We start from the raw sequence: 16109 nt of genomic DNA on the forward strand, positions 1-16109 counted from the left end.
CAAAATTAAAAATTCAAAAAAAATAAAATCCCAGTACAAAACTCAAGTAGGCTACCCTGTTATGGTATCCCCTATAAATGACCAAAATCTTATACATGTGCCACATGGGGCGTGTGCTTTCCTCTTTATTTTATTAGTTTGACCAACATGGGATCATGTTCTGCCCCAAAATATGGTGGGGCAACCTGATGAACGAATTAGATCTTGCACGGCCTTTTAGTTTCATGTAAGAGTCTGTGATGTTAACATATTTTAATGATTAAAGCACCCGCCTTTGTTAATTGTCGTGAGTTGATATGCCTTTTTGCAACCTCCATGTGATGTAATGCATTTGCAGGTATGGTTGGTGTCCTCTGAAAATGACAAGAGAGGACTTATTATCAAATTGATAATAGGTGGGGCATGGCAGTTGTAAAACAAGTTTTTTTTTTCGTCGGTTTAACCCCTCCAAAATGAAAAATCCATTATAGATGGGTCAATATAAAATATTATATTTGTCCGCGAAATCCTAACCTGTGGTTGGGAGGTGTATTTTTTGGCAAATTCATATCATAAGATATTTTTCACTAAACCATCCTTAGACATACTCTTCAAATAATCAAATTAATGCAATGTTTTAGTTTAATGGTCCACTAAATGATGGTCACAATTGGATGTGTTTAATGGTTGCAAACCTTAACTCAAATTAAGCTGTCCAAATAGCAGGACAAGATAGACTCTCAAATTGTTCATGTGGCAAATATAAATGGCATTAAACAGTCCAAATTGCAAGACACAATGGAAATGGGCTGTAGTCTAAAATTCAGATTGATTGAAGGATCCTAACCTCCATTTAATTATTTTATTTTATTTTATTGAATTACAACTGCGACTATTTCATCTTGACCATCACGAATTCCCACCAATCAGACAGGGAATCAAATCATTGCCAGTTTATATTCACAAATGAGTTTAATTTAATTAACATATATGTGGTCACATGTACAATTTCCTATTGCCTGCGTATCAACCAACACACTCAGACAGAGTATCAAAGTTTTCCTCATAATTGTATGGTGATACATTGCCTAGAATGCCCGCTCAAGACGAGGTGGTCTTGCATTTTACCAACTAACAGATGTAATTAAATGGATAATTCACCACCCTCTCATGATCAGATGGTGACAATGAGTTGAGTGGGGCCTGCCACTTGCTCAAGGAACGACCGTTCAATGGCAATTTTCATCAATTGGCGATTGTGCAATTCACGCTCCATGCAAAGCTACAGAGGGCAAAGGAATTTTTGCATCTACAAATATATAATCAAAACTATCGGCAACGTCCAGTCTGGTAGGACGAGGATCAGCACAAGCCCAACTGAAACCAGATCATCAATTGGGCCAAAAAAAAGTAGGGCCCACGCCCACTCCATGCAATAAGCAGGACTTTGACATGCCATGTCTAACTGAGTTAGATTCTTAGATGCATTATACTGTGGTTGATTACATGAGTATCAAATTCTAATTTGGATCAATAGACACATTCCTTTTCTTCAGGAATTTTCTGAAAGCTATCTTCGTTCCATACAGAAATGTCCAAGCCTGCCCATTAAGATCACAAATGGGTCTGTGCGAGTCCTTGGATCAGGCCTTAATAAATAAAAAGAAAAACAAAATTAAAATTCCCACGCCCAGCCCCATCTTTTAATCAAGCTTCAAAATCGGGTCCACCCAATCCATGGACCACTATCACATGCTCAAGCCAATCTATATCAGCGCAGCGCCCGAAACACAATATAAACTCGCCTTGATAAAACGAATCCGTCACAATCTCTTTGGCCAAAGGTTAGTAAATGGTGGCAACTCCTTCACCATGCACGTCCCATATTTGTATATAAATCCAAATCGTATCTCCATGGAGTGACCAGAAATCAAACAACATAAAATCCAAAGATTCCGAATAATCTAATTGTGGCCATCTATGCACGGTTTTAAAAAAGGCAGTGGTCAACAGTTCAAAATCAGTGAGCAAAATCAGACGGTTCAAGACAGTTTGATTATTGTGATTGTCTGAAGGTAATCAGTCCCTAATAGGCCCGTGATTTGGACAGCCTGGATTTACACACCCGTAGAGGAATGCTAACAGGGATTGCCCAAGCAGCTTAGTGCTCACCCCTCCAGCCTCACTGTATTATGCTACAAACCTTTTGTACATAAGGTCCCAATGTTAATGGGCAACATTAGAAAAAATCTCTCACTCAAGATGTAACTGTCCATACAATGCAAGTTCGAACCAACCGTCAAACAATAGCAGTTTCTAAATCACCTTATCATCGGACAGTGAGGATCCTCGATCACTGAGATTTTCTTGACATAGGCTATATACAGGAAACCTTCTAGTAATGGTCTGGATGATCAGGCGGTGGGACCTCACTAGAAAAGCTCTGCCAAGAAGAGGTGCCACGATTTAGCAAATAATGGCAATTCAAGACACTTGAAAAAGAGAAGCGCTGGCGTGACTGCACACAGTCATACAGGGGGCATTGACTATTAGCAGTGGATGGATGACTTCATGTGGATGAGATTCACCCCCATCAATCAGGTGCACCACCCCACGTTAGGCCTTGATCCGGAACATTGGATTGATCGAAAACTCAGGTGGACGTCACCATATTAAAGTGAATTTTATATGGTGTGGTCCACCTGAGTTTTAGAATAATATGATTTCTAGCTAGTAGGTTCATCTTGGTGAGAAGATTCATACGATTTGGATTGTATTGGATGGCAAATAGTGGCCCCATACACAACTAATGGGGGAGTCCCATCCCAACTCTTACTTTATGGCCTACCTGAGTTATGGACCAATCCAATTTTTGGTCTTTGACCATGAGGCAGTTCACCTGATAGACAGCATGCATCTCATGCACATTCTCCCCCACGTGGTGCTCAGTTAATTGTAAGCAACCCCGTGTGACTACACATAGGCAGGCTAACACAGTTCTTACTGTTAAAAGAAGTAAAAGGAAAATCCATGGAGCCAGTGTATTGCCCTCTTTTGCCCTTCCAAGTGATGTATCTTCAACATAGGCTGTAGGATTGTTAATGGAGGGTGAAGCGCTCAGCCCTCCTCACCTTCATGAAATCTTCCTAATTGACCCTTTGTCCCCTACCTAGTGGGAAGGGCTGTCAACGGGTCAGGGGATCGGGTCAGGTCCTATAGTACCCGTACCTAGGCTAACTGGGTTTCAGATCTTGCCAGATCCGAGTCATTTTGGATGCTTGGTCCAGTTCTTGTAGACCCAGACCCAGTTCTGAGTGGGTTCTGCTGGGTACTCATCAGGACTTTGGATCTAGGTTCTGAGTTGGGTTCCGGACAAATAAAAGCTTTTACATGGTTGGGCCAACCCAATGGGTGCAATAGATCACACACAGTTGTGCCACTTTGACGTGCATGGTGTGTAAAAGGGCTCCCTTACATGTGAGTGGCTCCAAAGCCTCATTTCTTTTGCTAGAATAATCAATATATGTTAAATATATATAATTTTACTATTAAAACTAACTGGACCACACCCAACTTTAACGGGGTCCCAAGCCAAATCTGACTAGACCCAATTTTTAACCGGGTCCAAAAGGTGAGTCACAAACCTGACCAGATTTCTTGGCAGATGCAAAAAAGGGGACTGCAACAAGTTAAAATCGGGTCAGGTCCATTGGGTACCCATGGGTCCAGATAACCATTAACAGCCCTACTTATGGGGCCACAAAGGAATTATTCACTCCAAAATATCTCTGGTTAAAAAAATAGAAACCACCCCTAGTTAGTAGTGTTAGCAGTTTACAATCCAAAAAAGATTTTTAAAAAATCGTTAGCAGCTGTCATCAGCAATAAAGAGAAGCCACTGGATACAAGGCGACCACACAACATCCATCCTCTATCACCGGACCCGAACTGACAATTATCATATCCTTATATCACACAAGACATGGGAGAACGTTGAGCCTAAGACCTTGAAGGTGTAAATTGCTTGCTGTGCCACCGATCGAGAAATGATTGAACTAAACAAACACCTTCAGTTCTCAAAAGACAATGATAGATATGCCCATTGCAAAGCACCCCATGGCCACCCAGGGACTCAACCGCTCACCTGATTCAGCAATGCAAGGATTTCTCAACATATATACACGCATGAATAAACCATTACTAAGAAAATGGATTACACAGCACTTTCAGACAGTTGTATGCTTCCTTCGCAAAGAGATCCTGATTTAAGACTGTATGTACCTTAAGGGCCCGTTTGGCCGGTCGGATTGGAAGGGACTGGATGGTATTGGAAGGGATTGGAAGTTAAATCCCGGGATTGGCCGGGCGTGCCAAACAGAGTCGGTGATCTGATCCCAATCCCATGGATCGCAAGACAATCCACTGACAACACCATCCTTACCTTTAAATCCCATCCAATCCACCCTAATCCGTTCAAATTTGCCTGTGACTTGTTTGGTTGAGGGATTCGAAGGGATGGCAAGGTTTAATCCCGGGATTGGCCAGGCGTGCCAAACAGACTGGATATAGGAATCCAGGGATATAGCAATCCCATGGATCTCAAGACAATCCACTGACAACCCCATCATTACCTAGAAATCCAAGCCATCCACCCTAATACCATTCAATCCCTTCCATTCCACCCGGCCAAACGGGCCCTAACATGTTATCTGAGGCTGTATTTATAAAAATGTCATCTAGACTTAATATTGTGATTATCAAGGTTTAAAGTATCATCCAAAACCAGTACGTATTGCCTGATACATTCAGGAAATCGCCCATGACCAATACAGGTGTATCCGCTATGAATCGGCCCAAAACAGCCCAATGCGAGGCAATATGGGGCAATGCATACATATCAGTGGTGAAACGATACATTATGCAACACATGTATTTCAAAACTTGGTGGTGATACAAAACATGCAGGAAAGTGGCAGTAGATTTGGGTGCAGGACCAGGGAAGAGAATATTTTTAAAATGTTCGCATGCATAATGCCCGCTTTTATCATGAATCCTGTCAATCAGTAGGGTGGAATGGTGGAATAGGATTCATGTAGCCAACCCCTATTAGTTGGGATAAGGCTTAGATGGTGATGATGTGTAATCCTACAAAGTGGCGGCAGGAGTGGGGAGTTTGAAGTGCGAGTTCAAGCAGAAACAGGGTGTACCAGGTTGCTGCATCTGAGGTTTACATGTGCAGTGCTGCGTGCAATAAAGTCAGCATTAAGCATGACTCTTATGGTGCCATATATTATTCAAGAAACTTGAGGGTCTCAAAGCATACCTATTCTGGCTGCTTTCCAAAAGAAACCTCGAAACCTGCCAGAGATTAAACTTCTTAAGGACAAAAAACTTTATGCACACTTCAACAAATTTAAATTTGATTAGAACACAAACACAATGCGAATATGATATTCCAATGAAGCATTAGACAAGAACACATGCATGTTGAGAACTTCGCCATTCTCCATTTTGATATATCAATGCAACAGATACCGTATGCACCCATCACTGGAAATGGGTCCGCAACTTGGGTTTGGGTCAAACTGAACCCAATTTACCCAGTGTGAGTTCAGGTGGGTTGGGTCAGGTTCTCAAGGTCCTTGGGTAGGGTTCTGGTCAGAAGAACCCAGCCTGATTTGAAATCAGGTTGAATTCAGGTTGTGCAAATTTGGGTCAGGTTGGGAATAATTACATGTACTTGGGTTGGGTTGGGTCGGGTTGAGTATATAAAAGAATCCAGGTTGGGCAACTCAGGTTGGAATTCAGGTCGGGTCAGGTTGCTGGTTGGGTCCTCTTGATTTCTGGTTGAGTCAGGTTGACCCTCAACCCAACCTGCTCGAGTTGCACCCTAATTGGAAACATGTTATTTTTGCAATGAAAATAATATGTTTATGTACTAATTTGAACCAATAGATAACAAAGAGACCTTGAAAATGACCAACCAGGAAAACCGGTGCAACTCAATTATCGAGTCAATGAGATCTCGATGCCCGAATTGCAAAGAAGTGAATAAGTGTATACTCACAAGAAATATTGGAATAAAGAGGGATAAATAACTTTATTGATATTCAAACTTCCTTTTTTATTTTTCAAGATATTGATATTCAAACTTCCTTCTTCTTCTTTTTTTCTTTCCTTCTATTACAATACTTAAAAGAAAACTCACAAATTCAAAAAATGTGGAATGCCCTACCACCTACACCACCAACCTTTTCAAATACCCTAAAGAAAATCCCTATGAATCTTTTGATGAAGATCCTCCAAATATGAGATTGACTTCAAATTAATCTATAATTTACTTAAGATAATAAAAATCCCACAAACAAAATTTTGCCTAAAATAGCATAAATAAATCTACTAAATACCCCCAATCTTCAATCATATCTTCCACTCCAAAAATGGTAAATGTAATCTCTAACATTTAGGTTCCAAATCTTGCAACAAACAACCCAAAATCAACACATGTTGGGCCTTATGGTGTGCCGTGGGCCTACATCATTTACCCCAAGTTGGAAAGAACTCGACTCCAGCAGGTTTGACACATCATACAAGTAGTAAAGGTCCGAATTCGATCTTTTCAATTTGTTGCTCGTGATCCATATGCATTCAAAATAGAGCATGTTCTTCCATTTCAACAAGTATTGCTTATATTAGCCTCATCAAGTGTAAGTAATTTGCTGGTTTTTTAGGTTATTTGGGGTGTGGCAAGGGGTGTGGCCTTTGTTCTCTCTCCCTCTTTTCTTTTTTGTTGGTTTTTTCCCCCCTGTTCTCTTTCCTTCTTTTTTGTAGAGCTTTCACTCCTCATTTTGGCAAGTTCTTTCCCTCTCAATAAACTTGCTTATCTTTCAAAAAAAAAAAAAAAAAATTAATCCTTTTTCTACGGGAGTTATCCATATCAACAATAACTTCATTTTGCACACCAGAAACCTCATCACGGTACTCAAACAAATCTACCACACTGATAGTCAATGAGATATCCAAGTCATTTGGCAACACGATCTCATAGACGTCGTGTAACTGAAAAACTTCATTGCTACTAATTTAACATTCCGATTTTTTGTGATTTCCTTGAAACACTTTTCCACTCTACTTAGCCAACCAATGGAATCGTCAACACATGCAAACAACATGGAATTCCAAAATTTTCACTTTAATTTCAGGCTCTCTATCACATTCCAACAATCAAATGATTCAATTATTGGTGTCTTCATTGGCCCGGGCTGCCCATTGTTGGTTAGGACCTTGGCAGGAACCTTTATGTGTCTATGTGCTGCAACTTCAATCTTCGAATTCCCTCCACACTAGACCTCTTCCACTTGATTAGTGAGATTTCCTACCGTATGCATGAGTTGATCTACTTGCTCCATATGTGTGTAGATCAATTGGGTTACTTGCACAAACTCTTCTTATGTCACCCCCTTCGAAGTCATTAAGAGATGATGCGGAGTTGAAAATTTTCAAACGATCACCCGCTCTAACACTTAAATGGTGCAACTTGGTCATCAAGTCAATGAGATCTCAACGCCTGAATCGCAAAGAAATGAAGTGTATACTCACCAAGAATATTGGAGTTTAGAGGGAGAAAAACTCTATTTATCTTCAAACTTCTTCTCTTTAAAAATTTAAGAAAACCAACAAACTTGAAAAACCCAAAAGACAATCCCCGAGAATCCCTACTGAAGATCCCACAATAGATTGATTTCAAATCATGTATAATTTATTTATTTTTTAAATACCACTAACAAAGATTTGACTAAAATAGCAAAAACATCATCATCATCATCATCTAATCCTAAAATAACAAAAACAAATATACTAAATACCCCAAAATCTTTAATCACATCTTCCCAATCAGCCCCTTTTCTTTCAAAAATGGTAAATGTGATCTCAATCGTTTAGGCCCCAAATCTTGCAACAATGAGCCCAAAATCGGCACATGTTGGACCAAACAGTGGGCCTCGGGCGTACATCAAAAACTACATATTGGCCTTTGGTTCCCTAGAAGTGTGTATGGTAGATATAATGGCAGTATCACTGCCATCATACCTTGCCCCATCTTCTCATTTTATTTGTTTCTTTATTCATTTTGAATTATAGCCTTTGTCCCAGCTACTAGGGGTGATCTTTGCCAATCTTGTTTCACCAGTCCTCTATGGCCCTATACTCAGTAAAGTGTCAAGGCCTTCATATCCTGTCTTGCCTCCTCGAGCCAAATCCTTTTGTGAATGGTACAGAGCTGGACATTTCCTTTGGCTGGCATGTATGGTGATGTATCACGGGTACAACTCAGAACAGATAGAGCACAAGCTTGCTGTTCCAACCTCCAAGTTTGCATAACAACCACAAGACCATGCCCATAACCTTATTTGCCTCCTTACACAGCCCTTAAAAGTAACTCATAATGCAAGCTACAGGTGGCCACCTAAATGCCTAAAAAGCTTGTCATTTTTCTCTTCTGATTTGCACCTGAGAGAGTATTGGATAAAAAGGGCATCCCAAGTTGGGCCAAGTGGTGAAAAAGAAAGCTTGGTCAATATGAAATGCATCAAAATGACTAAGACAGTGGCCCATATGGTCTACAAGATCCATAATACACGATAAAAGGATCCGATGGTCGAAAGAGTTTCTTGAAACCTGGCAAGTATTGCAATGAAAACAATCTAGAACTAGAAATTATTAAAAACCGTGAGAATGCAAAATTGCAAATACCATCTAATATAAGCATAACTCTCATGAATTGGCAATTTTGTGTGGAGATGAAAAGCTTGTGCACGTGTTTACTTCAAATGCATGTTTAGTTGGAAGTTGGAACAGACATGGCATACTACATATGGGACCTAAAAAGCCTTTTTTGAGAGAGAGAGAGAGAGAGAGAGAGAGAGAGAGAGAGGAAGAGGAAACAAGGGGGGGCAATAATGAGAAATCATCACACTCGAAGCTGCCAAGGATTAGAACTCCAAGAAGAATAAAAAAGCTGTCACGGACAACTTTCAAAAGCCTATATAAATCTAGCCCGAGCAACCATGTCCAATTTTAATCACCAAAGCACCAACAGCAGGCAGCCTGATAACATGCAGAGTGATTGAAAGATAAGTCTCAATCTTCAAGATGAGGAGAAGATGTGAGCAAAATGCCTCAAGGATTGAATCATAGATCCGTCACCCAAACTTTTAACTTGAAAAATATGCAAAAATGCCTAAAGGACAAGCATTTACAGGCACTTGCCAAGATTTTTAACTTGAATAGGTGGGCCAAATGCCTCAAGGATAGGCATTTAGGCACCCTTAACTTGATTTTGAACTTGGGAGTGTGGGAAAATGCCTCAAGAATAGGCATTTAGGCGCCCTTAACTTGATTTTTTTAACTCGGAGTCTGAGTAAAATGCCTCAAGGATAGGCATTTAGGCATTCTTACCTAGACTTTTAACTTGGAATGTGGGCAAAATGCCATAATGATAGGAATTTAGGTGCCCTTACCAAAAATTTTATCTTGAAAAGTGGGGGAAATGCCTAAAAGATTGGCATTTTGGCGCCTTTACCCAGATTTGCAACCTTAAAAGTAGACAAAATCTCAAGGATATGTATTTAGTTGTCCTTACCCAGATTTTTAACTTGAAAAGCCAGCCAAATGCCTCAAGTATAGGCCTTTAGGCACCCTCACCATGATTTTTAACCTGGAATGCGGGCAAAGTGCCTCAAGTCGACATTTAGGTACCCTTGCCTAGATTTTTAACTTAGAAAGTAAGCAAATGCCACAAAGATAGGCATTAAGGTGCCTTTATGTTGATTTTATTTTGGAGAGCTGACAAAATGCCTTAAGGATGGGAATTTAGGAGCCTTACCTAGATTTTTAACCCAAAAAGTGGGGAAAATGCCTTATAGATTAGCATTTAGTAACGGCATCCATATTTTAACTTAGAAAGTGGACTATATGCTGCAAGAATGGGCATTTTTAGGTGCCTTACCTAGATTTATAACTTGGAAAGTGCATAAAATGCCCCAAGAATAAGCATTTAGGTGCCTTGGATTTTTAACTTGAAAAGTGAGAAAAAAAAAATGACCCAAGGATTGGAATTTAGGTAACATTACTTACATTCTAACATAAAACGTGGGCAAAATGCCTAAACGATTGCTATTTTAGTGCTATTACCAAGTTTTTTAACTTGGAAAGTAGGCAAAATACATCAAGCATTGGCATTTTCATGGCCATACCTATATGTTTTTAACTTAAAAGGTGGGCAAAATACATCAAGGATAGGAATTTAGTCACCCTTACCAATATTTTTAACAAGAAAAGTGGGCAAAATGCCTCATTTTTAAAAAAAAAAAATTTGACAGATAACGAGAAATTTTATAGAGAGGAAAAAACAGAGAAACAAAAAGGGGACTGACCAGCTAAGATAGCCGGTCAGTTTTTTGTTTTTTTTTTTGAAGACACAAGGTGTCCCCAACTCTTTTTTGAAGTGAGGCTAATCCCTGCGGATACACGCAACCACCCACAACCACGTATATCAGGCAAAGCAAGATAGCCGGTCAGTTGCACCCTAAAAAAAGCAAATTACAACCTTTAAGCTTTTCAACAGCAAAAGCCCATTCAACTATAAAGCGAATAACCCTACTAATCGTTTCCTCTATTGACTTCGACATGTCATTAAAACACCTCCCATTTCTTTCTTCCCACACAGCCCACCAAACAGCCAAGATGGACATCTTCCAGAGTTTAGACCTTTGTTTACCACACTTAACTCCATGCCAGGCCTTCAGCAAACTGCAAACCTAGTCCGGAAAAACCCTCATGGATTGGCATTTTCAACCCCTTACTCTGAATTTCATCTTGGAAAAAGGGGAAAATGCCTCGAGTTAAAATTTTGGGTAAGGGCACCTAAATGCCAATCCTTAAGTCTTTTTGCCCGATTTTCAAGTTGAAAAATCTTGGTAGGTACTTAAATGCCTAAACTAATGGCATTTTCCAAACTTTTTAGTTAATAATTTGGGTAAGGGCACTTAAATGCCTATCTTTGAGGTATTTTGGCATGCATCGGACAGTGGGAGATTAGGAAGAAAGAAATTGAGGCTATCCATGGTAGCTTCTCTATGGGCTATATGGAGAGAAATGAATAATTGATGCTTTTGCAATAAGAGTGTGTTGGTTACTGGGGTCTTCAATACAATTCTTCTTTATTTCAGGGATTGGGACCCTTAATTGTTGTTTTCTATTTCTATGACCTTTTGGGGCTTTTTCCAGCTATGAAACTGGTAGGCCTTCTTTTCTTGTTTTTTCTTCAGCTGCAGCCCAATAAAAATTCCATCTTAAATTTTTATGTTTATTTTATTTTTTTTTAAGTATAGTTCTATAACCATTTAAGGCTTTTTCCAGCTATGAAGCTAGTAGGCCTTCTATTTTTGTTTTTTCTTTGGCTATAGCCCAATACAATTTTCATCTTTAAAAAAATAAATAATAAATAAATAAATAAACAAATTAAAAAAAAAAAAAACTAAGTAAGGGCACCTAATGCCCAACCTTGAGTCATTTTCCCCACTTCCCAAGATAAAATTCAAGGGTATCTCAATATCCATCATTGAGGTCCTTTGCCCACTTTTCTAGTTAAAAATTTAGGTAAGGGCACCAAAATGCCAATTCTCGAGTCATTTTCACAAAATTTCAAGTAAAGTTTTGGGTAAGATAATTTTTTTAAAAAATAAAAATAAAAATAAAATCAATTTGCTAAGGCATTTTGCCAACCTTTCGAGTGAAAATCTTGGTGAAGGCACATAAATGCCTATCCTTGAAGCATTTTGCCCACTATTCAAGATAAAACTCTTAGTGAAGGCCACCTAAATTCCAATCTTAAGACATTTTTCTCACTTTTCAGGTTAAAAAATCTAGTTTAGGGTACTTAAATGCCTATACTAGAGGCATTTTGCCCACTTTTCAAGTAAATAATCAAGATAAAGATACTAAGGTGAATCCTTGAGGCATTTTGCCAACTTTTCAAGTGAAAATTTTGGTGAAGGTCCCTTGAGGCATTTTTCTTAGGTTGTAATTCTTTGTGCCGTTTTGGCACCTTCTTAATAAATTGACATGTTAATCTTCAAAAAACAAAAAAAAAAAGGTGAAGGTCTTGCCTTGTGAATCCTTGATTTTTTTATTATTTTATTTTTAAATCTCAGCTCTCCACTAAACTCGGGCATTGCCCTACCTTGTAATGTAAGAAAAAAAGATCCCATTGCCCCAAAAGTCTGGACTTTCAAACACCACCTTGCAATGTTTTCCACATCGTTATTGTGTAATGTATCGCACCCTTGGGATACGGATGCATAACAATTATCGCACGGGATATATTGGTTGTATCGCGTAATTTATAGTTGTTGTTGGGAAACATGGGAAAACATTGGAAAATTGGTCAAATTTTTCATTGGAACTTTAGGGACTATTAAAAATAAAAATAAAAAAAAAGGCCAATCACACTTAGAAATAAATAAATTCACAAAAAAACAAGTGCACATAATAGGTTTCCTTTGCATAAGGTCCTAATCTATGTTCTATCTGATTGAACTGATGCAACTATATTCAAAGTCAATTCATATAATTTATAACTATAAGAAGACACATATAGAAACACAATCATTACATTCAAAAGCAGAAGAGTAGAAAACTAGAAATATACCTGTGGATTTTGAAAAAAAATATATTATATTTTTAATTATTTTTAATTAAAATTTTATTTTTTTCTAAAAAAGATCCCCGAATTAATTTTTGGACACTAAGATTGCAACCAATTTGAGAAAAAATTGGAAAATAAAAAATTTCCTCAATTTTCCGCAACTCGACCCATCTCTCCCAAATCTCAAAATTGAAGCTCCAAATCCATAATTTTTCATGCAAAAACATGAAAAATCATGGATTTCTTACCATTTGACACTACTTACAACATATAAAAATGAAAAGAAAAAAAAAAAAGAATCAAAACTAAAAAATACGCACCTTTTAAATCAGGCCCCAAGAAGCTTCCGATCACAATTTTGGAGAAATTTCAAAAATTTTCTTCCAACAAACTAGAGTGGACCAGTCGAAATCACCTTACAATGTACAAAGAAGAGGGATTTTTTTCTTTTTTCCTTTTTTGGCAAAAGAAATTGATTTTTGTGAATTTTTTAGGATTTTCCAAACAAAACAGCACTGGTTTATTTTAACCCATTTTGATATCGAACTCGGTATAGATACATCACATGATAAATTAAGAATTTATAAAGGGGGAGTGTGGATATATCACACGATATCGCGGTATATCATGATCCCTTCCAATATATTGCACAATACTACGAAAAAAGGATGATACCATCCAATATATTGCACAATACTACGAAAAAAGGATATTGAAGTTGGGTTTCATATTGCTCAGCTGCGATAACTAATATATCATGGTATATATCAGTGATATCGCAAGATACTAAAAACACTGCTGCCTTGATCACGGGTATGACTAAGAAAGCAACAATATAGATATGTCCAATCACAATTTACTAAGAACAACTAGATTTGTACAAGATCTCAACAGAGGAATCATCTGACACTTTAACGAACAGTTAGATCACCAACTGATTCTAAATTCTAGAAAGAGAAGCTAAGATCGCTACTGCAGGAGACATATGGGTAGACAGAGATAGAGGGAGGGGATACCCAGTCTTCTGTTCGAGGATGGTCGGAAACTGCATCTTGACATAGGTGCAGGTGCAGATTACTAGCAGCACCACCGTCAGAAATGAATGGAAATTGAAAAGCGCAGACTGCAGAAATTCAGGCAAGAACGAGATGTGATGTGAGAAAATTACGTTCTGTTGTGTGAATTCATGGAGATTTCTTTCCAATGGAAATTCTATCTCTTACCATGATCCGATTCTGCTGCTGCAAGCGTTTCCTTCTTCCTTTGGACCTGTGACAGAAAAAACAAAATACAAGAGTCGGATTCTGCTGCTGCACGATCTAGAGAGATTTACATGGAGAAAGGGCAGAAAACGTATTGAGATGAAACGAATACCTTGTGGAAGTGATTTTTGAGCTAGGGTTTCTGAGATTTGTTATTTTCTTTTTCTCGTTTCGCTGTTTTTGAACGCTGGGGAAAAAGCGAATGAAAGAATCTTTCCGGAGGGTTTTGCTAACTTGCGCCTGAGGCGTCTGATGGTTGTTCCATTGAGCAGGGGCGCGAGTGGGCTACTACCCGCACCAGGACCTAGCCGGGAGAGATGGCGGTCCTGTCGGCGGATCTGTGGGGCCACTGTGATGTATGGCATGGACCCAAATTTGGAGGCATATTGAATGCTCGAGTGGGCTACACCACAGGAAATTGGTGGGCATCGAAAGCTTACCGTTGAAAACACCACGGAGGCACGAAAGTTTTGGATCAAGTTAGTATTTATGTTTTCCCATGGTAAAGGTCTATGTGACCTTATTATTGGATGGAAAGTAAAAATCATGGTAGGCCCTAAGAAGTTTCAACGGTAGGAATTCAATCCCCACTGCTTGCTGCGGTGTGGTTCAATTGAGGACCGGTTTGATTTTCCATGATACGTGCTAAATAAGTTATTCTTTTTCACCAGGTTTGAAAATATGAGAGTGATTTTACCTATAAAATCAAAATAAAAGTGTTGACTTAAATATTTGGACCCTACCGTAATGTATATGATATATCCACACCGTCCATCTATTTTATTGTAACATTTTGAATGATGAAACAAAAAACCAAGCAGATCCAACACTCAAATGGCCCACACGAAAGGAAACGGTAGCCTTAATTCATCCACCATTGAAAGTTGTTTTCTTCACTAGGCCCACATGAAGATTTTTTCATCATCTAACCCGTTCATAAGGTCACACATACATGGATAAGGGGAAGACACAAATATCAGCTTAATCTATAACTTTTAAAGGCCCTGAGAAGTTTTTAATGGTGGGTATTCGATTCCCGTTGTTTCCTGTGGTGTGGTCCACTTGAGCTTTGGATCTGTCTCATTTTTTTGCTCATGCCATACATTCAATTGGCATAACAAATGAGCAGCGTGGATATGTAACATACATCACAATGAGCCCCACATTGATGTTGTAAATTTTTCGACTTAAAGTGTTAAAAAAGTAACTTGCCACTAGAGCGGGGCGTCGGCCCGAGTAGGATCGGATTTGGTCCAACCCGATCAGGTTCGAAATCTGTAGATCTTGACCTGAACTCGATCAAATTCGGGACTGGATCCGAGTCATTTAACTCGAACAGATCCTAATCATTGCTGGTTTGAATCGATCCGACTCCGACTCGGTTAGGAAAACTGAGTCGGATCGGATTGAGTAACGTTTGAATAAAGAATTGATGGATGATGTGGATAAACCAAAAAAAGCTCAAAATGAGCCCCACATAATTAACTCAGTAGGATAAAACAGACGCTTAGCTTCTCGAAGAAGCTTTACACCAGATAGCTTCTTGAAGCAGCTTTACGTTACAGAGGCTTCTTAGAGAAGTTTCATAACTCCAAAGTATAGTGTTCAATGTTCTGTGGGGCCCAACATGATGTATGTGTGTCATCCATGCCGTCCATCTATTTTTATATATCATTTTATGATATGAAAAAAAAAAAAAAAAAACTATATCTCAATCTTAAGCGGACCACATTATAGGAAACAGTGTTGAGTAAATTTTGACCGTTAAAAACTTTTTAGGGGTAATAAAAGTTTTGGATCAAGCTTATATTTATTGTTTCCCTTCATCTGGGTCTTTATGACCAAATTAACCGATTGGATTTCAAATAAACAGTACAGTGGGCCTTTGGAGGCTTTTAATGGTGAATATCCATTAATTATTGTTTTGTTGTGGTGTGGGCCATGTAAGATTTATATCCTTATACTTTTTTTTTATCAAGCCCTAAAATGAGTTGTAAAAATGGATGAAACACATACATCATGGTGGGGGCCACAGAGCACCGACCATCAGCCACAGGCGGGTGTACCTTGTTTGCTCTGTAGCTAGCACCAGCTAGCCTACCTAGCTGATCTAAGTACGTGTCTTGCGAAACAAGCACTGACGTGCCTTGAGCTCCAAGTTG

The 16109-nt window shown here is 38.8% G+C and overlaps 1 protein-coding gene across 1 annotated transcript; it reads right to left on the minus strand.

The window, feature by feature from the left end:
* Positions 1-3812: 3812 nt before the first annotated feature.
* LOC131241173 (uncharacterized) lies at positions 3813-14236 on the minus strand. The gene is made up of 5 exons (XM_058239886.1): positions 14060-14236; positions 13909-13954; positions 13702-13808; positions 5303-5337; positions 3813-4123 (listed from the first exon to the last, which is right to left on the minus strand). The coding sequence occupies exons 2-5, from the start codon at positions 13909-13911 to the stop codon at positions 4056-4058; spliced, it is 213 nt and encodes a 70-aa protein (XP_058095869.1). The 5' UTR covers positions 13912-13954; positions 14060-14236; the 3' UTR covers positions 3813-4055.
* Between the last annotated feature and the right edge of the window lie 1873 nt (positions 14237-16109).

The sequence above is a fragment of the Magnolia sinica genome, chromosome 3 (genome assembly GCF_029962835.1).
Source record: "Magnolia sinica isolate HGM2019 chromosome 3, MsV1, whole genome shotgun sequence".
Lineage (NCBI taxonomy): Eukaryota > Viridiplantae > Streptophyta > Magnoliopsida > Magnoliales > Magnoliaceae > Magnolia > Magnolia sinica.

Bases quoted from the DNA above. Each gene is read 5' to 3' on its own strand.
- LOC131241173 (XM_058239886.1), bottom strand. The intron at 5,338-13,701 runs GTATCCCCTCCC...AATCTCTGGCAG, and splicing joins ATCCTCGAACAGAAGACTGG to GTTTCGAGGTTTCTTTTGGA. The intron at 4,124-5,302 runs GTATGCTTTGAG...TTGCTGAATCAG, and splicing joins TTGGAAAGCAGCCAGAATAG to GTGAGCGGTTGAGTCCCTGG.